At 39.3% G+C, this 25175-nt stretch overlaps 1 protein-coding gene across 2 annotated transcripts in view; it reads right to left on the bottom strand.

Moving 5' to 3' along the window:
- Window positions 1-25175, bottom strand: part of chst8 (carbohydrate (N-acetylgalactosamine 4-0) sulfotransferase 8) — a 262265-nt gene that overhangs the window by 192448 nt on the left and 44642 nt on the right. Inside the window, exon 2 of one of the 2 annotated variants that reach the window (XM_074666344.1) lies at window positions 9852-10045. In XM_074666344.1, the coding sequence (XP_074522445.1) occupies window positions 9852-10011 (160 nt within the window). In that variant the 5' untranslated portion in view covers window positions 10012-10045. The remainder of the gene's footprint in view (window positions 1-9851; window positions 10046-25175) is intronic. The other variant, XM_074666345.1, reaches the window with a different exon arrangement.

Below are 25175 nucleotides of genomic sequence, written 5' to 3'. Positions count from 1 at the left end.
CAGACATGAAACTGGTAACACATCAACCCAGTCTGTTCCCCGTAATAAACTGGAACAAAGCTGCCCTGCTCTTCTCCCACCTCATCATCTGAACTCAGTCAGCATGAGAGGGCAGAGTGAGAGTGGAGCTGCTGACAGCCCCTTTCAACAATCAGACACATAACAAGGGCAAATCACATTTAAAACTTTATGAGCGTGTATGCGTTATAATTTCATTACCACAATATCCTTGTGAATCAGACCTTGAGTCGGGTACATCGAGCTGGCAAGGGACAGAAAAATCCTCGTGCTGTCATCCAGGAATCCTTTTCAATTTGCACCACCATCTCAGGCTAACAGTGAGTTGACATAAAACTCTTTTTGTGAAGAGTAAAACAATCTGTAAACACCACACTGACTTAAAATCATGAGGGCTTTCAGCACTTCAGCACCACTTCAATGTGATTAAGGTTCAAAATTAATGTGTGTTTTTTTATTTATCACTGTTTTAACATTCTGTCCTTATCAGCACCCCACATTTCAGCTGCTGGCGTGTCCTCCAGCTTCCTGCTGCCTCTGTGATGGAAAATAACAACACTGCACTTTTGACCTGGAACATTCACTTTGAAAAACTCCAGATGACCCTGGTTTATGAGCGAAGCATACAGGTGCATCCAAGCTGACTGATGTCGGGGGGCAAAAGCATCACGTAACCTTGCAGAGCGTTGACTGGGGAGTTAACTAAACGGATAGTAACTGACTGCAGAGAGTCAACATTGAGGAAGGATTCGTGTTTTTTATGTGGTTTTCGAATCATGGCACGGATAAAAAGTGATAGAAAACCAAACAGGAAGAAGAAGTGAGAAGGACTGTCTGTCATGTTAAAATTCTGAAACTGTTGAGTGTGATGGAGAATTATATAATCCATTAACACCTGCCTGTTATCTCCGAACACTATCAGCAACTTCATTTGGTTTGTTGCTGGGACTTGTTAAAACAGAAATAATTTTGTCTTCACACTCTTGTTTTTGATTTGATTTGTAGGTGTTGGAGGCACTGTGCTGCTGAATCGCCTGATGGGCTGTGTGTCAGTCTCGCTAACAGCTGATCAGACTCTGTACCGTGACACCTTGATGCTGCAGCTGAGAGCAGAGAGGGACAATTACAAAAAAAGGCTGGATGATAAAACACAGATTCAGGTTTATTGTATTGAAAGATGCAGATCTACTAAGCTAAGAGCCATCAATGTATTAGACATATATATATGTATGTAATTTTTTTTGAACTTTAAGAGGTTTTGAAAAACTCAAATTTCTGAGATGCCTCTCAAATTTTATCAAATTTTCTTTCATTATTTATTTACTTTATTTTATTTAATTAGTTCATTTGACAGGTATCTCCTTTTTTTCTTATCAGAGTTTTCAGTGACTGTTTGTGGAGAGGGTATAATGGTTTTAAAGTAGTTGCTCCAGCCTGAGACCAGCTCGTGACACAGTAAAATAAATGAGAAAAAATCAGTGAGTGCATGTATAGTTTAGCAGCGGCCAAAGGTAACTGATGCCTGACATGTCTGAAGTTCATCGACTGGCTCTTAAAATCAAGATTGGAGTCAATTGTTATGCTCAGAAACTTGAAGTGTTTAACAATCTGTATCACCTCTCCATTTACAGCCATAAGAGGTTGAGGTGTATTGTTTCCCCTGACTGAAAAATACATTCCTATAGTTTTGCTCACATTCAGTGTTACACAGCTGTAAGTAAGCCAGACTTAGAGTAACACTTTAGTTAATGCTACAGAGAGTTTGGATTACAGTGTCATCTGCTTAAATTTGGATCTGTACCTCTGGACAGATCAGAGGCAGATCATTATTGTACCAGCTAAATAAAATTGGCCCCAGGAATGATCCTTGAGGGACTCCAACATTATTATACATGACATTCAGTATCTTAACATCCACCTAGCAGTCCGACTGAGGTCAAAGCTCGGTCGTAAAGTCACAATGGGGGATCTAGTCTTGTCTGCGTGGACAGGCAGGAAAGAGAATTGGACTTCTAGCCGGGGATGTCTTACTCTGCTAACATTACAATGGGCTATGCTGGGTCCTTTTTTGGTTAGTGAAGTTGCACATGTATCAAACTAGTTCCAATGGATCACCGTTTTGTGTTTTTTTTTTTTTTTTTTTTCCATTCATGAATTATAGAATGCTCAGTTTCTTGAGCTGGGTTAAATTCAATAATATTAAATTACAATGAAACTTGTTCCCCTCTGTTGCCATGGTGTTTGTTTGTTGCGCTGGAGAGCAGCAGCCTCTTTTATCATGGTCACCAACTTCCTCTTCAGGGTAAATTTTGCCCTGAATGCCAAGGCGTACCGTGACTTGTTGAGTCAGGCTGAGTTTGTTTGATTCAGATAGCAATCATATTAATTATGTGTGTCGACCAAGCTATGTTTAGTCTGTTCTCAATCTGACTAAGCTGTTTACATGCATTTTAATAGTCCACTCTTGACCTGACTAAGCTCATAGTCCTCGTTCTTAAGCTGGATGTAAATATACTGTCTCTTAATTAAATTTTTTTTTTTTCTTCTCCAACTTCTTTTATTTGATTTAGAACTGTACATGATTAAAAAAGTTCTGTTTGCAGTGTGAGCCTGTTTCCATCCCCTGAGCTGCAGTCAGTAGAGGCCTGCGGTGCTCATATGTATGCACTTTCAGTAATGTTAGCTACTTTTGTTAAAAGCACTGAACAAATACCATGCTATTATTACTCAGACTCAGATTTAGGCCCTCCCTTGCTTGCAAGTAAGAACACGTATTCACAGACACACATCCAAAGGGGTAACATTTTGCCTCTGCTCCTCTATTTATTGATTATTCTCCATCAAGGGTTTTGGAGATGACACGCAGGCCGACCTCCCACTCACCAGAGCAGTTTGCCCTCTCTGCCAAACTCTTCTGATAAAATGCCCAGAGGTGTAAATTTGTGCAGACAATTTATTCGAGCTGTTAGCGCTTCAGGTGTCTCCTCTCTCTGAGAAAACGGCTGCTGTTTCTTCAATTGTCCCTTAAACAATTACTCGGGAGAGATCAGGAGGGGGCTGTTGCCAGTTAAACTGCAGTTTTCTCCACTAGCATCGTGCAGGCCATCCAAACCACGGGATACGAGGCTCTCAAGCTCACTGCAAGCCAAATAAAGAGGTGGAGAGGGAGGGGGAGGGAGATAAAAGCTGACACCCAATGTATTATAACTCACTTCTATTAGATATGAGCTTCTGCCGGGGTGAAGCACCATGGCTTAAGGCTAAGAAGCCTCTTCCTCATTGTGCTTTAGCGAGAGGACTGAGAACACTGTTCAGCCACTGTGTTCTGTACACAGCAGTCAGTCTCTCATGCATGATTTAGTAAACTAGGATTCTTCACTATTCCAGTGATGATATAGCAAATGAGATAAAAGGATGTGCTTAGCCAGCAAAACTTATCCCAGGACAAACCCTCTCTGCTTGCGAAAGGGTTTCATCGACATCACGCTCAGACTTCTTTCACTTTCAGCGTTCACTCAACTCTGCCAACATAACAAACCAATGTTGTATATTCCTCTCACAAAAACCTCAGCAATCAGCACATGGACTCACTCTGTTGTCTGTTAAACAGTGTCTGTTGTGGGGATGGATTACATTGTGTCATTATAACAGAGTGTATTATAATACACAAACACATAGATTACTCTCTCACAGCTTAATACAAATACAGATTAAATCAAATGTTAAGCTTGGATGACAGGCAGAAAAAAATGTCTCTCAAACATTAGATTTGTTAAAAAAAAATCCATCTCTAATAACACAACTTTTAACCGGCACAACAGTTTTCCCTCAGACGCCCCTGGGTTAGTGGGAGTGGAGATGAAGGAGGACTGAAAAATCAAAGATCTATTTTTATCATGCTGTGGATAAAGTTTCAAAAGATGGATGCTTAAAAGTTTGATCCTGGAGGGACTTTAAATTGCTCTAAAACATCAGCATTGATTTTCATAATTGTTTTTTTATTTTTCTATCTGGTGTGCTTGAACTTAAAAGAAATCATTTTAAAGTTGGTGGACCGTTTCAAAGGGAGCCATTAGTTTGCTAGTGTAAACCTAATTGGATGTGTAAACTGTTCATTAAAAATTTAGCCTGCTCTAAATAGAGGGAAGAGATAATAATGTTGTCAAATGTGTCAAAACTTGAATATCCACATAGTTACACAGAAGTTTACTTTCAGTTCTTCAAAACAAAGTATTCTACTAACTGAAATGCTGAAGTTTTATCACCCGGCTTTCTATTGATAAATTTTAATAAACAGTTGATTTTTACTGGTAATAACTCTTTAACAAAGGCAACAAATTCCTAAGTCTATAGGAGGAAGTCCTGCAACCTTATATGTTTATGATTTCAGCTCTTCCTGTTGACAATGTGGCAAAAATATTGGCATCAATAAAAAATATGGAGGATATTTTGATCATTATTCTTACTTTATTTGGACCTTACACGATTACTGTTGTTGGTAGTTGAAAGCAAGCCATAATCTGGTTTCAACACAGGGTATTTTATTTTGAAAATCAACCAAATGTTTAAGTGTTCTTTGCTCCGGCAAAGACAGATGTTTTGCGTCCAAGCTGGACCTTCCAGATGTGACAGGGCAGGGCTCCAATAGAGGGGGTTGTGAAACACTGACAGGGGGTTTCCAAAACTAACAATGATTTACAATAGCATGTTTCATTTATAAGTGTGTAAATATATATATTTTATAAAAGGGGGTTACAGATGCTGTGAGGGAGATCTGTTTTAACTGGACTGCCTCGCAACTTTTTGCTGACAAGGTCAGATATTCATCAGTACAGCTGCATGGCACCACTGTTTGAAATGTGACAACAAGCAAACATAGGTTTGTGAGGAGTTTAGTATGCAGCTATATGTAGCGCAGCCAGGTGCTGTAAGACGTGTCGTTTCACATTAGTGAATCCTGGTTAGCTATGTCCTGCCGGTCATCTACCAATCAGAGCTAACGTAACCTCACTCTTCATTTTATTGATAGACGCTCAAGTTTGATCAGACCACTGCAGAATAACTGCTGACTGTGGGTTACAATGGACATTATCACAAACAGCTCAGCCCTTTTAGCCTTTAGCTCAGGCTGTACCACTCTCCCATTTAGCTTTCTTCTGCTCTTTTGTCCTTTTTCCATCCGACAGTTAGGCACCTGTGTCCACCATCACTACAAAATTAATCACAGAAATCATTTTCAGCAGAGACAACCACAGATCTCTCTTTTGGCTTATAAACCTCATCAGCTGACGTGGCGCTATCATAGAGACTTCAATGCGATGTAAATCAATCAAGTCCCGCTTGACCTGATCGGGAATATGAGTATGAGCTATGGAAGCATTTCAAAATAACCTATATTTGCGCTGATAATCTCATTTTAAAGTGTGGATTATGATCGGCCACATATCTAGATGGCAGACTTTTTCAAGATCACTTTGTGACTCCTCACAGCCCCTTTGAGTCCAAAAAAATGTTTGATGAGTTTTCCACATTTCTTTGTTGCCACAAGACTCTTGAGGTGAAGAAGGTTTTAGATTAAATTAGAAAACACAAAATGTGCACAAAGGTAGACTAATTTTCTATCATCAACCAAATTAAGTATCTTGTGCTTTTTGTTTGTTTTTGTATTTACCTGTAAGTGTTTTTTTTTTGTTTTGTTTTGTTTTGGTTTTTTTTTTCCCTGTGGCATGGGGGTCCCTGGTTTCTGTCACCACTCTCTTTGCCAGCAGAAAGGTTTGGGAACCTTTGGATTAAAAATAAAAAACAAACAACCGAATCGTCTTCTTTGTCTTGAAAGTTTATCTATGACCTTCTGTGCTTACCATAGTTGTAAAAACAGTGTTCTGTAACTACCAAAAAAATAAACAAGATAATTCAGACCTTTGTTATTGGTGTGTCCTCATTCTTTTGGATTGTATAACTGCCTGTTTTTTGGCCTAAAGCTGCGATGATGTTACACTGTTTCCAGATCCCAGCATAACTTTGATAGTTTATCATTTAAACTGACATTATGACAAAATAAAAATAAAAGGCTTTCATAAATCAGTAAGCTTTTTTTATAACAATTCAAAAGTTGAAAGAGCACAGACATTTCCTGAATGAGTCTATTAAATGTTAAATGTTAAAAAATGGACATGTCAGAGGAAACAGATCATTAAATTTTATCCCTCACTGCCTGTGGCTCCACTGACCAGAGCTCCTCTAACAAAATTTAAAGTGATATTTTTGTCTTTTTGCTCAAAATTAGAAACATAAAGCTATCTTTTGTAATCCTCAAACTCATGACCAGACTTTTAAAAGCTCTAATGGGTCTTAGTCTTGTAATTGTCATCAGTTTTAAATGTTGGCTGTCAAAACCGGTATATTTTAACAAGCTGTGTGAATCAGTCTTGTTTATGAGCCTCTCTGTGTGTACTACATGTGTCATTGTGAATGGTCTTTTTTTTTTTCCACCTGCCACTGCGTCTAAAAGCATCTGACAATCAGGGGAATATTAGAGGGTTGGAGAGATTTCACTCTGGCTAAGTGGCTCTTATGACTGTGGAGTGTGACATTGCTCCAATATTCATTATTCACAGAGCTGTTGACACACGGTGGAGTCATAAACCAGCTGCACTGACTTCACTGGAGATGGTATTTCCCCTAGAGAATGTAGACCAGCATCATTCATTGTCAACTGCCAGTATCTTACTGGAAACAAAAATGTAAAAAGTTGTCTTTTTGAATTACATTCAATCTTCAAATATTTCCTAAAATAACTCCAGGACTGTGAAATCTGACATACCTAAAATAAAATATCCAATATCAGACCGTGACACTCTCAAAAGCAGCTGAGTCAATCAAAACCAGAAGCAACATGCAGTGAACGTCAATCTCATTTAGGTGGAAAGTGTAAAACAAGCCAGAGAGGCACATAAGCAAGCAGCTGATCTCTTGTTTCTGAGACATGAAGCAGCTTAGTCTTACACGCTCAGGACGCTCTTCAATCATGGCTGCTTAAACCCCAATCTCCTTAATGCTGAGTGCCAAGCAGGAGTACAGCGGGTCCCTTTATGAGGACAAAGGTTTCATTTGGAAATTGACAGATCGACCACTTTGTGGAGGACACTGTGACCACAAAGCCACTGAGCTGGAATAAAAAGAGAGTATTTGGGGAACAAATGTCCTTTCTACTCCAGGCTTAAACCTGAATAAAAATATATCACACGGAACATGAAAACAGCTCCTATGTGTGTTTGTATACAGTGAGTGTAAATGTGCATCTATGTGTGCTGTCATTACACGTGATTGCTTCTATACATGCCTGTGTATTACTGCCTGGTAACATATGTTAGCAAGAATAGATATGAAATTAGAGGGTCTTTGTGTAATTTAGTGTAAACTAATTTTATTGTTTGCTAATATTCATTCATCACTTCTGTGGATGTGCCTTTGTGTATGCACTTATATAATTGCAGACATCTTTTTTTTTGCCATTTTTTCATACTAAATGATCTGCCATCTTATTTCTGCTCTTGACTGGCTCCTAAGGTTGTCGCTGGTTGTAATCTTTGGTCAAATGGTCAGATTCTGTTTGTGGCTCCTCAGACTCGCTCCGTCTTTGGTCAAAGAACTTTTAGTTCTTTTGCTCCTTCATCTTTGTCTAAGCCAAAGGACATCTAAAACTGGACAATCATGTTATCTTGGATTATTTTGAAACTAGGGTTAAGGATCATCTGATAAGACTGTGTACTTGTTTTATTGCTGAACACTGCTATTTTACGAGGTCATGAATTGTTGATTTATTGCTGTCTGTTGTCTCTGTTTTGCCCTCTGCGTGAAACTTTTTTTATGCTGCTGTCTTGACCAGAATGTACTTGTAAAGGAGATCTTGTCTCTTAAAGGTAATGTTCCTGGTAAATAAAGGTTAAATAAAAAAAAATAAAAATAAAAATAAAAAGTTGTGTCCTGTATACATTTGCAAATACTTTGTGTATTTTTGCAACGTTTGATCATTCAGGAGTTGTTTCTGGGTCTAAAGGCAACAAAAGGTTAAATGTTTTTGCAAATGTAGAATAAAGATGATGATGATGATGATGATGATGATGATGATGATGATGATGATGATGATGATGATGATGATAATTATTATTATTATAAAAATATTTTATTTTGAGGTTGTTGGTTTTTTTTTTTTCTGATTTTATCTCTTCACTGAAAGGAAGTGGTCACAGAGTGGGCATGATTTCCAAATCTTTTTTTCTGCTTTCCCTTGTTTTACACTTTGCATTCCCCCAGACCCAAACAAGGGTTAGTTTGTTGACAGCTCAGAGAAATGCTTTGCAAATGCAGAAAACAGGGATGGTGTGACACTTTACTTTAAGCACTTATTGCTCATTACTGTGGCAGTGCACAGCCACTGGCCGTGAGCACAGCTGCTGCTGCTGCTGTGCCTGGCTGTGCTGGGTGAAGCCGTGGCTGCAAACATGCTTATTTCTCTGCCTACAGCTACATTACTGTTTGTTTCTATGGCCCTACTGTTCCGATAGGGCTACGTGCAAGATGTCAACCCAAAAGGAATATATCAGATACGACAGATGTGTTATTAGTTCACACAGTTCAGATAGCTTCAGCACTTCACTACAACACTCAGCCAACACAAATAAATGTAACACTCCAACACAGCAACTGCATGTAGTTAGCCTATGGTAAAGCAATGTGTCACATCCGTAGCCACAGCAAACAAGCAGCAACAACGGCTGCAGCAACAACCAAAGCAGACTAATGGAGCAATGTCTGAGCACGAGTTCTGTTTTCACATTCAACATCTCACAATCACATGACAAACATATCCTCCAAATTTGCTGTTTATTTAAGCTGGGATGAGATTTAAAGCAGCAGGGAGTGATAAGTTCAGAGCCTTGACACCAAACAAAAACAATGTTCTGCTGCTGTAATAAATATTTAAATCCTTAGGAAAGAATTTTGTGACTGAGTAATAGCAATGTTATTACATGGCAAGAGTCTTAATTAAAGTAACAGCCTGTCAGTATCCATCACAGCAGCAGTCAGTCTCACCATGTTGTAGAGAACTAGGTTAACCCGCTTAGAAAACTGGCTCCACTAGTTTCTGTTTAGCTGCCATGATACAGACTAAAGCTGTGCAGCCACAGCTGCAGGACGCCCACTCACACTGCAGTCACGGCCAGCGGTGGTCTTATACATAATACATCAACACAATATCATCATACAGTTCAGCAAATGTTGAGAAAAGCAAGAGCTAAAATTACTCAGAGAAGTTCAGAGTGGTTCATCTGATCATGACCTTTTGGCATCTCTTCAGATTTCAACTGCAAACCTTTTGGATGGAAATTTGAGCTTTTATGAGAGATTGCTGGTGTTCAAGGATGAGCTCATAACAAACATAGTTCTGCTTGATTTCACATTTAAACTTCTATGTTCTTCCTATTCTGCTTTTATTGCATGGTTTGTCATTTTGGCATTGAAAAAACATATTTATCTGTGAAGGTGACAAGCTCTTTGTTCAACTGATAATAGGTGTAAGCATTTTGTGTCAGGAGTTTTGTTGTTTTGTTTTTCTGTGGTGTGGTTTCATTCAAATCCCAAGGTTTCTGGCAATATTTTTGAGTGAATTAAGTATATTACAAAAAAACCCACAAATTTGTCTGATTCATGTCACCTTTGAGGCTACTCAGTTCTTTAAGAGAAATTCCAACACGTATCTGCTCATGTGTGGGTGCAGTCTGTCCAGTAAAATGTGGTGTCTGCTGTTTCTTTGAAAAGTTCAAACTGACCTGGACCTTGTTGCTGAACCATCTCTGAAAGATCCCTCTGGTGGATAAAGAGCACCAGACCCCCAGCAGCAAACAGCAGGAGGAACCAGAGCGACCAAGGCATCCTCCTTCTTCGCCCACGCAGGGAGTCCAGCACCATCTTCCACTTCATCCACAGCATGATGTGACACAGTCAGACACTTCTGTAATAACTTCTGTGGGAAATCAAAGAGTGCAGGGAAGAGATAGAGGAGGGGAGACAAAGACAAAGGTGGGTGAGTCAAAGAATGTGTATTAATTCCTCTGTATCATTCATTTCATTACAGTTCAAAATACAGATTTCATACTGAACAACGGCGTTCACAAAAATAACAGCATTCACAAAAATAACAGTGTTCACAAAAATAACACAAATGTTTTAAATCTGTTTAGGTGCACGTTGCTTAGATCTGTGTTTACCAGGTGGCAACCTACTGTCTAAAAATGCGTAGCAGTGCAAAAGTGCAAAGATCTGCAGGTTGTTGTGTGTCCACTTGGGGATGGCTCTGGAAGTACCAAAACAAATACACCAGAAAAAAAATACAGCAGAAATAAACATTTTTATAGCCTGGTACAAAAAATGACTTCAGTCTAAATGGCTTATGTCACTAAAGGCACATTCTGTTCAAGAGTGATTTTATTTATTCATTTCTTATCAGTGGCTTAGAAGATATTAAGATGATGAGTTTGCCCAATCACAGCTCAGCTCAGATGACTGACAGGCTGGTGCCCTGTAGATGATAGTAATGAAGCTCGAAGCCTGCCCCCAATATATTTCAAGTATAGGTCCTCCAGACCATTTGCTTCATAGAAGAGTGTCAAAAACAGATGGATGATGTCATAGAGACTACATCTATTCATAACACAATCTATAGTGTGTGCATCTGTCATTCAGCACAAAAACATGGCTTCAGAACTGCTCTTTTTAAATGTTTCTATTCAACAACTGAGATGTAATCTTGGTACACTTGAGTCATACATTCTTAAACTCAGTCATTACTTAGATGAGTTTTTATTCAGATTTTACAACCTTAACCTCTAAAATCAAACTGCACAATGAAAATTAACAACATAATCACGCAGAAGACAACTAGCTCTCTATCATGAGGGGCAACCTGCACCACATTCTGTCTGTTTCCCGACTGAGCCATCTGAACGAAGGCATTTCTTCACTGAAAGACAGCAGAGGACTCGCCAGAAGTAACAATGATGGAGCTGATACTCAATAATTGCAGATTTTCAAACCGCCACATGCTCATATGTTGTAGAAACCCCTGAATCTGTCTGTAAAATGATCAGAAGACTTCTGACAAGAGCAGTTCTTCACAACATCTGCTGAAATTATGCGGACATCACATGAGGATCCTCAAACTGGTTCATGACACAGTGGAGAGGTGGGCCTCAAACACTAAGGTCTGCCCATAGCTTCACCCTCAGGTGGGCTAGCCAATCAGAGGGAAGGGAAGGGTTATCATTTGATGGTTCTTAAAGAGACAGCACCTTAAACAAAACATTTTGAAAAGAGGCTGGAATAAAGGTTTTCTGAAACACCAGTGTAAAAACAGTTTTTTTTTTAATCTTTTTTTTTTTTTTTCATTAATCATGCAAAACTACAACAGGGACATTATTCCCCCTTAGGCCAACTCTTAGATGTTTAACTTTAACTAGGACTTGCTCATACTTTTGATTTATTATAGCATTGTACAAAGACATTTTACATACTTTAATCATTCAAAAATGTATCATTTACTGAACAAGTACATGTTTACATGACAGTCTTGCCAGGTTTACCCCAATTACTAGTAAATAAGCTTCCTGTGCCTCACTGATTACAACAGATGTATGTTGTGACGAATGAAAATGACAGGCTGAACAAATTCACTCGTGAAGGTCTGGCATCATTGTAGCTCTTGGTGTGCAAGAACAATAAACAATCCACTGCTGTCCTGATGTTTCTATTATTCTGCCCTTTTGGAGTTTAAACCAGCAGTAAATGAGTTAAAGCAGTTCGGAGGAGGTAACAGACACACCAAAGAAAAATATAAAAACATGTTCAATCACTGAAATCCAACACCTGTGTTTATTTGAATTAGAAGGAAAAACTCATGAAGTCTCACGTATTAAAGCTGTTCAGACATTCAGCACGGCAACAAGATAAGCTAACACACAAATCCTCCAAATAAAGAAATCTGTGCTCTGTTTGTAAGGATGCAGTTGGGTAAACACAAGTCCAGTTGGACTGGCATGACAGCAGCCCAGCTCTGGGCTCTGCTCATATGGCACAAAGACAGAGCAGCATCTGTCTCCAAACTAATATGCAAATTAACTTCAAGCACCACTAAGATACTGCGATGTCAAGACTTTCACATTGCACCCTGTGCTTACAGCAGAGGTTACAGATGAACTGTAAATGAGTGTCTGATAACGAATGTGACATGATTTCTTCTGTGATGTTAATAGAGTCAGTTCTCTCTGGATTATCACTGATCTGTAAACCTGTTTCTATGGCTGATAAAATACAGAGATGATGCAGTACAGTACAATACAGCATGAACTACAAATACACTGGTGATACATTGTATACTGAGGGTTTAATTATCATGTATCTCACTCTATGATCAGTCAAGGTAACAAAGTGTGAGCAGTAGAGACATAAAAACCTCAACATGGAGGAGAGTGATAAAAACATAAAGGAGATAAAAAAAATAGAACAGGGAGAAGAAACAGAGTAGGTAAGTTTAAAAAGAGACAAGTGGGGAGGTAAATTAAAAAAATGTCCTTCGCATTATAATTCTTTGAATTCAGATTCCTAGGATGACGTTCTTATTCTGAAGCATTTTGTTGCCGTTAAACTTTGCTTTTATGCTTTAATGGTACAAATGCAGTCTTCAGTGCTCAAACCAGAGTGAGATTGCTTTTTCACAGCATGCACAGATAGTCGTCACGAGGGCATGAGGGACATTAGTGTAGCAAACACTGAAGCCCTGTCTACACATATAATGCAGCTTGGTGAATCATGAAAGCAGTTTTTTTTTCCATCTCATCTATTCATAAACTCTGTCCCACTCTGTCTGTCACTACATTTAAGGCTGCTTCAGTCCCAGAGCCAGACAGAGGCAGATCCAGCTCCCAACAGGGACGCTGACGTATAGAGGGGTGATATTAAGTATGTCCGTGCAACCAAGGAGTTGACCAAAGAATCAAATTGTAGTATCAAAACTGCTACAGATTAACATGTTGCAGAAATCCTTGAATTTGTTGGTAAAATGATCAAAATGTTCCATTCTGGGAACAGCACAAGATCTTCATCAACACCCAGGTCTGCCCATAGCTTTGTCCCCAGCAGGCCTCCAGATGGCTTGTCAGTCAGAGGTTAGGAGTTGGGGTGGTCAGCCAGATTTCACTGGGACCCACCCATGGCACTCCTCTAGATCTACTCCTGCAGTCAACTGACTGAGGAAGACCATTCTAAGTTTTTTTGTTTGTTTGTTTGTTTGTTTGTTTGTTTTTTAACCTTATTCTTAATCTTTAACTTAACAAATATCACAGTACCCTGGTTGTCTGGTTGACCTCTACTAGACACTCTCTCACTTCTGAATCCTTAACAACATGTCTACAATATGATGATTACAGAAGAAACTGGTAGCACTTTATAATATGGCCCATGCCTTACAGTTTAGATTCCTCAACTTTTAGGGTAACGTTCCAAAATGTGCACGTCATTTTGTGGAGCCTTTTTAGTAGTTCCACTTGTGTGTTAAAGCACAAGTGCTGTTGTCTTACAGTGTAGCTTTCCGTGTCTTAATATTTAATTTTCTCAACTGTTGGGGTAACTCTCACACATCCACCATGACATTTTGCAGTATCTATGGGGTCGTTACACTCGCGTCTTACAGTGTAGTTTCCCGTATCTTACCATGAACTTATCAAAACTGTAATTTTCCTGGACATATGTTTTTACTGTGCAAACCTCGATGTGCTACTTCCTCTTTAGAATCACTAGTAGCGGGTGGTTACACAAAAAGTAAAGCCAACAAATGTACACTTTATAATACAGCCAGGTTCCAGATGTTGACCCGTAGTTACAGGTTAAGTGCTGGGTTGTTGCAGTGGAAGAACTGGATAGTTAGACAGTAAGCAAAGACAAGCGTGATCTTAATGGCTGGGTAACTTGAAAGGTAAAGTACTATGTGGGGTCTGTGTGTGTTTAAAAAACTAAAGTTTTTTATATGTCTGCATGTCTTGTCATTATGTACAACTACCCTCCACTTAACCTGTAACTACTGGTCAACATGTGGAACCGAACCGCGCTGGATTATGAAGTGAACAAATGTTGGCTTTGCTTCTTGTGTAACCACCTGCTACTAGTGATTCTTAAGACGAAGTGGCACATTAAGGTTTGCACATTGAAAGCATATGTTCAGGAAAATAACAGTTTTGATGAGTTCATGGTAAGACACGGGAAACTACACTGCAAGACTCCAGGACTTACACTTCATGACACAAGTGTAACTACTGTACAGGTTCCACTAAATGATGTGTACATTTTGGAAAGTAACCCTAAAAGTTTAGGAAACTACATTGTAAGACACGGGCTGTATTATGAAGTGCTACTAAAAAACTTGATATAATGCCAAAAAATCTTGACATAAGTCAGTTGTTTGTGTTGTATGCCTGGCTTTCCTCTCCATTACTTTAGGGCAGTGTTCCTCAAGCCTGGTCCTGGGGACCCCCTGCCCTGCATGTTTTAGATGTTACCCCACTCCAGCACACCTGATTCAAATGAATGGCTCATTATCAGGCTAGAAAAGAGCTTGATGACGAGCTGATCATTTGAATCAGGTGTGTTGGAGTCGGGTAACATCTAAAACATGCAGGGCAGGGGGTCTCCAGGACCAGGGTTGAGAAACACTGCTTTAGGGCAGTGGTTCTGGGGAGCAAGGACTAGAGGGTTTTCAGTTTAAGTTTATTTATTTAAAACATGGATAATACATATTAATGAACATATACATGTACATATGTAAGATTATAGCCAGAGGCCTATTTCCATCTTTAGCCCCTTTGGCAAGTTGATGTCAACGACATAAATAATCAAAACAATAAAACAACATTACTAACAAGCAGAACTGTTATATATCTCCCTTTGTTTATCCCTCTAGTTTAAAGCATGATTATATCATTTATGTTATCTGTTGTTACTTGATTATGTGATAAACTGTGTTTTGTTTTGAGGTGGGTGCTGCAAAAAGCTCAGGAGTTGTTCACTAAACCATTAAATGAAAGATCTTACAAGGGGTAGTGACTGACAAACACTCATCACATTGTTCATCTTTTTTTTCTCTCCAGCATAATTTTAATTCTGTGTACCTCGTGTGATTACTCACAAACACATATGCCATTTAACCTCTCCTCATTAAAGGACTTAGAAAATTAAATATGTCGGCCACGATAATTGGAGCACTTGATGAAATAGATTCTTGAATCATGCTTAAAAACCATCCGTCTCCAGAAAAACTGCTCCCACAGTGAAATGCACGTTAGATGCTGTCAATAGCTGCCACTGCGGGAAAATATAAAATAAGAGTGACAGTTTTCACTTTGACGGATGGTAATTTAACTGACACAGCAGTGATGTCCATATCAAAAGATAAAACATTGCTGTCATTTCTTTTGTGGGTATTAAACCACTCATAGGAAGAGAAACCATCAGACCACCTTGAAACACATTTCTGCAGCTTTCTATTGATGTTTCATTTCCATATGAATGTTTCCAGGTCATTCAGGGGGGAAGCCATACATGCAGAGGTTCACATTAGATATAAAAACGTCATTATAATGCAGGAGGGCGGATATCTCAGTGCATATGGGTTATCATTATGAGCAACCAGCCCTGTATGTGATGGGAAGACAACTATCTATATTTCTATATCTATGATTACTTAAAAGTCCATTATATCAGTGTGTGTTTATCATTTCAGAACAGTATAGAAGCCGTACACAGAGGAAGCAGAATAAGAGAAGCTTTAACAAAGCCTGAAGTACAGATATGATTCATAAATTGTGAACTCTTTGTACAGACATGTTTTTTATGCGATGGTGTGAGTGATCCCTGCAGTGCAGGTTGTTGGCTGTTGTTGCATAATGAGGATATTGTACCCTCTGTGCTTTGCAGAGTAAATAACAAGTGTTGAGTTTTAAAGGAGTCGGTTCACATCTGCAGCTCTTTGTCTCTCTCTGATCTCTAAACCTGAACACCAGAGAGGATTGAGTCTGTGAAGAGAAATGCAATAAAAGAAAAGGAGAAATCATGTAAAGTTATCTACAACTCTTGACAACGTCTTAAGAGGAAAAATTACATCTGCTGTGATGTTTGCACGCCTATAGAGTGTAATTATGGATATCTTATTGCTGAGTATGGGCAATGCACACCTGCCATGCCAGCTAAGGCAGTAACCAGGAGGCTGCTCTAATTACCCACCTCTTTATTTGTCCCCACACCTTTAAGTAAAACTTCTCTTTTAGAGGACATATAGTTCCAAACACTGTGCTTAAGCTATTAAACTCATTAGGCTGTTGTGTTCTGGGATTATGGAGACTTTAGTTATTGAGCTGTTATAAAGCCAGTTCCTGTCCTGTTCATTAACGACAGGGCCCAGTCTTTCAAAAGTGATCCGTTCAAATTAGAACTACCAGACAGGATCAAAAACAGAAAAGGTGTTGTTCAAAAAAGAAAAAAAGGGGTTTTGAAATAGGCTTAGATGAGGTACTTCAATCCTGATTTCTGTCCTGATAAAACCTTTTGTTGTCTGGAACTTTTGTTGGAGACAACTTTGATCTGAAAATGTAAGAACAACCCTGATCCCAGAAGAGAGCTTGATTCAGGACAGATTACAGGAACAAGTGATGCTTTTTTCCCCTGTCAGATATGTGACTGGTCCCTGTAGATCCCAAACTAAACACATGATACATGTAGCATTCAGCACAAGGAAGGGCATTTTCTTTATGGATAAATAGAAACTACATGTAGCTTAAAGATTGACTGAAACATAATAACGTCAAATTAATATTACTCTGCATTAAAATTTCTCATCCTCATTTCAAAATCAACCCCAGCACCTAGAGTGAGTTTCTCCATTTAACGTTCCTTGTTCTCCAACACTTGTAGAGCCATAAAGACGTTTAATATAAGATGTTTAAATGAGTTGTCTTGTTGTCAGCAGTCTGACCTTTAACATCCCAGTGCCATTCATACTGACACAACTGAGACAACAGCATGTAACCTTATCACAGAAAAGCATTCAAGGTTTCAGCTTTTTTCAGCTCTTTCCCTACAGTTTCATCACCTTACCTGATATTGGGGTCAGGTGAGCACTCGTGTGTTGTTTTGGCTACAGGAGATGTTTTAAGTACACACAGTAATGTTCTGATTTAAACCCACTGAGTCAGCTCAAAGGATGGCTGTGGAGCAAAGAGTCAGCAACGTGTGAAAAACATGTATTTACTTCAATGTCGATTCTGTTGATTTAAAAAGACTGTCCTTGTTTTATTAGCCTAAAGCAAGTGTTTGGTTTTTGCAGGTCCCTTTTTTTAAGTTTGAGTACAACTGAATCACACAGAATGCCTGACTGGGAACACTGCTGACATTTCAGCTTTTTACCAAATTCCTTTTTTGCTGTGAAGCAAAATAAAAATGCAAACAAACACATGAAGAAATATATACATGTATAAATACTGTACATACACCCAACTGTTTGCTATATTGGGTACACACAAATATCTTGTCTGCCAATCACGTGGCAGCAACTCGTTGCAACTCGATGTGTAGCAACAGAATAGAGAAGACAGGCGATTTAAGGCACTTTGCACTTGGCATGGCTGTCGTTGACTGTCGGGCTGGTCTGAGTATTTCACAAACTGGTGATCTACTGGAATCTTCACAAAGGGATAAAATGCCTTGTTGGTGCCACGGGTCATGGACCAGAATCTCCAGCACTGTGTTGAATCTATACTCTAGAGTTAAGAGTTAAGTTAATGGAAGGGGGGGGGGGGTACAGACCTGCTTTGTCTGGCGGATCCCTGAGCTGCAGCAAACGTTGGTGTTTGAATGGGTTTGAATGGTGTTAGAAAAATAAAAAAACAAGAGCTGTATGTCACTGCATAATGAGAGAGTAAGGTCACTGCCACTCTGGACTGATTCAGAAACAATGGGAAAATACATATATAAGATATGTATGTTAAAATTGTCAAGAAATGACTTCACAATAAACTGGTAAGACGTGTCTTCTATCTCATCATTTCTATGTGGGCAGAAACTTTATGAGACTCCTCATGCAATAATATCATTAGAGCAATAGACTTTGGAAATGGGACCTTAAGACTGAGCGGATAGCAAATGATACACAACACTTAGTGCTAATCATAACCACAATCCATTCTTAGTGCTGTCTCCATGGAGTTTGAATGCAGCCATTCAGTACAGAGCTTGTTTTACTTCCACTGCTTTAATGACTTCCTGTTGTGTGATATTATGATGCTATTGAATTCATCCTTTAGTTTCAACAATACAAGCACTCCAAAAACATTTATCAGAAAACCAAATTTTTTAACTAGTGCAGTCAGGGGATTAAAATAATTAACTAATCAACTAGAGGATTTGTAATTAATTAATTAATTGAATTAATTGCATTTTTATCTCATATCTGCTTGAGGTCCCCAAATGTAGAATTTGAATTGCAGTGCATGACAAATAAAATGAATACATAAAGAAGAGAAGATTTGAAAATGTATATTTTTTTCAACTGGTCAAAATTAAAATGTCCATGTTCACTGTTATTGACGTCTATAGATGTCAATTACTGCGTCTATAGAAGTAATGTTTTATTTTATTTTATTTTATTTTATTTTATTTTTATTTATTTTTTTTTTGGGGGGGGGGGGGGGTCTAGAGGAGCTTGTTGATCAAAATCATACTCTGTGGGTGAGAGTGGTGCTCTCTTTGGATGAGGGATCAGCATGGATATGATGACAGAGGCAAAGTGAGACGCTGCAAGTTCGAATAGTTCAGGCAGCTCACAATCAAACTGAGTATGTGTTGGGGTAGTTCAGAAAGAAAGAGCGGCGCAGTTGAGGACAGAAAAAAGACGACAGAGATCATGGAGAGGATCAAAGGATTGAGTGCCCCTAGATGAACACGATCAAAAGAAGTATGTTTTGTTTGTTTTTTGGATCAAAAACAGGAAGAGAGACATAAAAGAGGAGAGTCCACTCCTCTTAGGTAGTTTTGGTGACATAGTCATAGCAAAAAGAATCATTTGGGTCAGGGGTGTGCCATATCATACCGTCTAAGATAATACATGTCTAATTTTTTGGACGATATAAATTTGTAATTTCGGGTTATTTACAGTGCAGAGGTGCACTGTACAAATACAATAAAGACCAAGAGCGAAAGTAGCATGGCAGCATCAACTTCGTACTCACATGAGGATTTAGTGCCCAAAAGAGGAGCTACCTCAGTGATGTGGAGGTGGTTTAAGAGATCACAAGATCAGACATGCAACACATGTGCAGGAGAACTATTACCGCAAAGGGTGGCGACACCACAAACATGTTCCACCACCTAAAGCTGAAACACACTGTTGAATACAACCAGGTTATGAAGACACGTGAGGAGGACATGAAAGCTACGTTATTTTTGCCTCTATGACTGACGTGTTGTCGAGTTGAACATTCAAACTCTATATCAGCATTACCCCTAATTCACACATTAAGCGTGAGCGCCGTGCAGCGCCGTGCAGCGCCGTGCAGCGGATTTTGGGTGCATACCAATTCATACTAGATGCGTCTCTGGAGCGCAGCACAGCTCAGGGCAGCGCCCATCACGGCTGGATACCCGAGATCACAAGATCACATGAGAACCACATGTTCCTGCAGGAATCCCACCCATGACAACACACTTTCATGGTTATTAATCAGTTTGTTAAGCTCATCTGGCCCTCCCTCCTCTCTGTTGGTGTCCTTATAGAAAGAATGTGTTGTGTCGTATAGACTGATGAAGTTTTCCTCTGGATCTGACCTACTTATCAAGTTTACATTTCAAGCTTGTGTCGTAGCAGTAAATGATTGGAAAAGTGTCTTACATACTATGTGTGCAATAAAAATGCTGTCATCATAAATATAAGTTATTGCAAATTACCTCAAATTACGTGATATAATTTTGAGGCTATATCGCCCACCCGTAATTTGGGTCTTGAAAGATCGTACAAGCTGCCCTTGAAATGGCTGGCAGCCAATGAGTTAATCTTGCATTCATTTTAATAACGCATTGATTTGTGGTTTAATTGATAGATCTGATTAACAAATTTTTATTTTTAACAAAATTTTAAACAAATGATCGGATCTTATTTTACAACCCTACAGAGCTCTGTAAATGTGCAGCAGGGAAAAGATAAAAAAAACACATTCAGTCTTAACTTTCTATGATTAAACAAAAATCGAGACAATATCCTGCAACCGTTGCAACTTGACACAAACATCTCATTATGATCAAAGAACACTTCTTTTTCAAAAACAATGTCTTTGTATTCCTCTTCCAAACAGATGTATATGCCAAGAAATGACACTACATGTCCCATTTTATGCCGGGAAAGAACCATTCTGTGTCAGACCTGTAATAAAGAGGTGTTTGATGTTTATGAGCAAAACACATCAAAGAAAACTGCTTTTTAGTTTCAAGCTCCTGCAAGTTACACCCAACAAACAGATGCTCTTGTTGTGTAAAAGTCTTCACCAACCTTCCTAAAGTCTTTCTAAAACTTTGCATCTCTTTTTGTGGTAAGAGGTTGAGTGATGAACTCCAACTCCCTCAATCTCCATGACACAGTGTCTTCTGAACAAAACAAAAGAAACCAAAACAAAAACAACAGGATGTGGTTGAAAGAGAAATGAATCAATGACTCTCCTGAGCTCTTTGAGCACCTAGTGGGCTCGCTGGTGCTGTTAAATCTCTTCTTAGCACAGTTTGAGTTGAGCTCAACAGATGTGTCAGTGTGATAGTGCAGAGTGCTAAAAGTATCAGGCTCGGCCCCCTTGGGCTTGTGGAAAATGTGAGAGGCTAATGGCTCTGACGATGCAAATCTGAGTACACTGGCCTGCAAGGGTGAGTGGGCTGACCCGCAGAGCCAGTTAACACACTCTACCTCCTAGAGCTCATAGAGCTGTGCTCACTCTGTGTTACTTGTATTCATCTTGTCTTTGGTTAAATCACTTAATTTTAAGGCTGCATCTGAAGTGAATGTCACACACTTTTCATGCCTTCCTTCAAACAACATGATTTCCCCAAAGGTGCAGGTTAGTCAGGATGTGGAAAATGTTCTGATGTATATTTTACTCCTATCATGTCTACTGCCTTCAGTGTGTCAGTGAAAATGAGCAGTGCTGGCTAGTAAACAAAAGGAAATGGAAGCCGCAGCCAGGTCTGTTTCATCAATTAATGATTTGGTGCAGGAGAATCTGATGAGGGGGGAATGGGGCTGGTATAGGATCCAGTTCAAAGCATTGCTAATTGCCTTTATTTATAACAGCCGGTGATCCCTGGGATGAAATAATGCATTCTCCACACTGCTGTGATGAACCTCAGCAGTCAGTGTGGGATCACACCTGATATCCATCTCACAATGCTCTTTCCAGTATGGAGTTATTTCACTCAGCAGAGAGAAGGTAATTTAAAACACAAACAATACCCTGACAGCATGTTTTATGTAAATGTGAGTCAATAACATACGAACAATGTATACAGTTCTCTGAAGAAATGCAGATTGAATGTTACTTGATGTGTAAGTGTGGCAGACAAAATGACAGACTGTAACAGTCCGAGCTCAAATGAGGCTGAAGAAATCGTATCTTGTTTTCATACTTCATAGAAAAATAATCATGTGAAAATACATTTTTTAAAAGGGGGTGGGGGAAGAAATTTTGTCATAAAGCATATAGCAAGGCAACAAATGAGAGTTACCTCTTACCCATTTGTACAATTTCCCTCAAACCTTTAACTGTCCTGCAGATCCCTACGGAAAGGCTCAGGAGTTTTTCGTTTGTGGGGTTCAGGGATTAGTAACATTTTATAACTAACAAGTGCAAAAGACAGATGGACCCCATTTTACTGCAAAACTATGAAGTCTGGGGTCGCCAAGGCCATGCCTTTGTGCAAGGTTGTACCCCCCTAAGGCTGTAGTCCTTGAGTTTGAATCAAACCTGTAGCCCCTTTCCTGTATGTCACTCCCCACCCTCACTCTGTTTCCTGCTCTATCCACTGCCATGTCCTCTCTGAACAAAGTTTTTAATTTTTTTAAACCCCTAACATAACTTTTTTAAAAGAATTGTGAAGTCTGACTAGCAATGACAGGGGTTCATGCCAGTCAGTGAAACCTTTTCACAGGATTTGATCTTTTTGGAAGAGTCAACTAAACTGTTTAGTACATGTTCGTGGTCTTGGTGACATCACTTTTCTGTTTCTGAAGTGGAATTTTGAAGCCTGTAATCGTCAGAAGCCATAATGGAGATGAGTCCATGGATGATGACAGAACTTTGTTGTTCCCCTTTTATAATGTAAACTCAAAATGGTGCCGGAGTTTCCACCCAGTGAAGGCTTTTTTGCCGTGCAGTGGCCGTGATGATGAACTACCTTAGCTCACGTTATTAAGAAGGTGGTTGCTCCACGTATGGATTTGATTGGTCAATTGTATGGATTGAGTGGTTTTGCGTCGTATGGTGCGCAATGCGTGCTCCTGTTATCTGATTACACATGTTTTTCTGCACTGCAACGGAATACAGTTACATTTTTTTGTAATCTGATTACGCAACACAGTTACATGTAATCCGTTACTCCCCAAGCCTGCAAATATCTTATCCACCAATCATGTGGAAACTCATTGCAACTAGTTGTCCCATAATGGAAAAGCCAAACTCAACCTAACCACTGTTGACGTAATGTGAGGTAAAGAGGGGGGCTTTGAGCCCCCTCACTTACAGCCCAGTGGCCTGTGCCCCCTGATTGGATGAACTTATAACATCAGGATCTAAACTACAAGGTAATAATAATTCAGGGGAAAAATAATAATAATAATAATAATAATAATAATAATAAAAGAAAGAAACTCACCTACCAGAGCTTAACCTAGCGTATTTGGTTACATTACAGAGTGAAGATGGACCAGAGATACACTGCTGTAATTTTTGCTGTTACACATCCGCTTCACTTCTTAGACTTAAAATGTTTTTTCTTCTTATGGTGAACACATTTCTTATTTAAAGTATCTCCATCAGAGTGCTGTGTCTTCAGTGCAGATATTACTCTCTCCTTTTGGTTTGTGAAAAGGTGACTCCACTGTTTCTGCTTCCCCACCGATGGCTCATCTTCTTCTCTAAATTCAGGCCATAAAAAGATCCATGGTTGCATTTTCCCCCTGGGATGTTTTGTGTTGACACTGCAACATTGTAGAGCCGGCCAAAGCACACACCATCATAGAAGTATTAATAAATCAAGCAGGCTTTAGTTCAGGGTGCTGGGTTGATTATGTTTACAGAAGAAACACCAGCTAAGACCACTTCTTTTTGACCATCTCTGCTCACTTTTTTATTTTTTTCTTTTCTTTTTTTGTCATATATACCTTTGCTGAAGTACATACAACACCACAGCTGGTCCAGTTATCCTCACCCCCAACAGTCTGGACTGCTCCTGAATGAAAAGTCTCAGTGTAAGCTGCTATATGAGTACACCTCTCTACATTTATGTGAGAGCCACCAAAGCACTGACACAACGAAGAAGCATCTCTGTGAAATGTGTGTGACGGTGACCTGGCACTGCGGCCTCAGGAAGTAACCAGCTCAGGCAGAGCAGGTGATGACAGCTCCAGCACAATCAGACATGCTCAAATACAAGGCATCCTCGCCATATCATGTCAGCCCGATACCTGCCACAGGGCAGAGCTGTGGCCTCTCAGATGAGCTAACAGATTAGTTTCTGTATATGTGTAGCCTCACTGCTGCTCATGACAAGCAGAGGAAAGAGGATCAATTTCATGCAAGCCTATTTTGAGGAACAAAAACAAAAAACTCTAAACCTTTTTGTGAATCCTCTGTTGTTCAGATGCTTCTTGGCAATGATTATTTATTTCTGGGTTTTATAAAGATGACGTTTCAGCTCTTATATTCAGGTTGTATAGGCCTCCAAACAAAGGCTCGTAGCTGCACATCTGACCCTGGTACACAAAAATAATGGCTCTTCTGGCAAACACTCAGGCTGTTGCTTTCATTACCTTTAAAAACTATTATAATCACACTCAATGGGCTCTCCTCAGTAACAGAGCACTAAAACTCTCCAACAACTCACAGCTAATTAAAATCTGTGTGCAGAAGGTCGATAGTTCTTACATGAACAGAATACACAGGTACCCACAGCTGAAATCTGAAGCGCACACCGTCTCTGTCCTTCTTTAACTGCACTTCCGTCATGAAAGGAAGAGGTGGATAGATGGGAGGAGACAGGCAGAGGAACTTTTACGCCTTGACAGACCAAGAGACAGATGGTGCAATGTTGGTGCAACTCAGCAAAGAGGAGGTATTCCCATTATTTTCTGCCTCTGGGCCTTTCAAAATGGGGGTAAGAGGAAGGGTGACTTAAAGAAATCTGAAGTACATTTTCAAAAAACATACACAAGTGTGGAAACGTCATATTTCTCCAAAGGTCTGTATTCAACAATCAGCTGCTCTGCTTTGGTTTGTATTGAACACAGTGTGCCAGTGAGCACAATGCTGTAAGCCATTGTGGGATTTACATCAGGAGGATGCAGACACAGCTGTGGCCTTATTCAAACCGCACAACATAGATAAAGTTTAAAAGAAAAATAGATAAATATTTTGGGACTACTAATTAAACTTTTTTGAGACACTATAGTCTTAAAACCGAAACAATTATGCCACTGTGCCACATACAGCTATTATCAAACACACAATGATCACTAAAGAACAAGACGTACTACATACATCATATGATTCCCTGAGAGACTCAAAACTGTGTAAGCACGCATCACTTCAACAATGACACCATGATAATTCAACACAGGAAGCTTCTACTCATACATATTTCAAGGTCCCATATTTTGCAAAAATCACTTTATTAAGTCTTTTAGTGAAATTTGTGGGTCTTTGTCTTTCCTCCCAGCCCACAAAATGTCATATTTAATGACACAACCTGTACTTAGTAGTGCTTGTAAATGTAAAATCCTGACCTAAGACGAGCTGTTTGGATTT

Source organism: Halichoeres trimaculatus, unplaced genomic scaffold (genome assembly GCF_033239565.1).
Source record: "Halichoeres trimaculatus isolate MK-OKI-2021-1 unplaced genomic scaffold, fHalTri1.1 fHalTri1_scaffold_3, whole genome shotgun sequence".
Classification (NCBI taxonomy): domain Eukaryota; kingdom Metazoa; phylum Chordata; class Actinopteri; order Labriformes; family Labridae; genus Halichoeres; species Halichoeres trimaculatus.
This window is presented reverse-complemented; position numbering and strand designations above follow the sequence as displayed.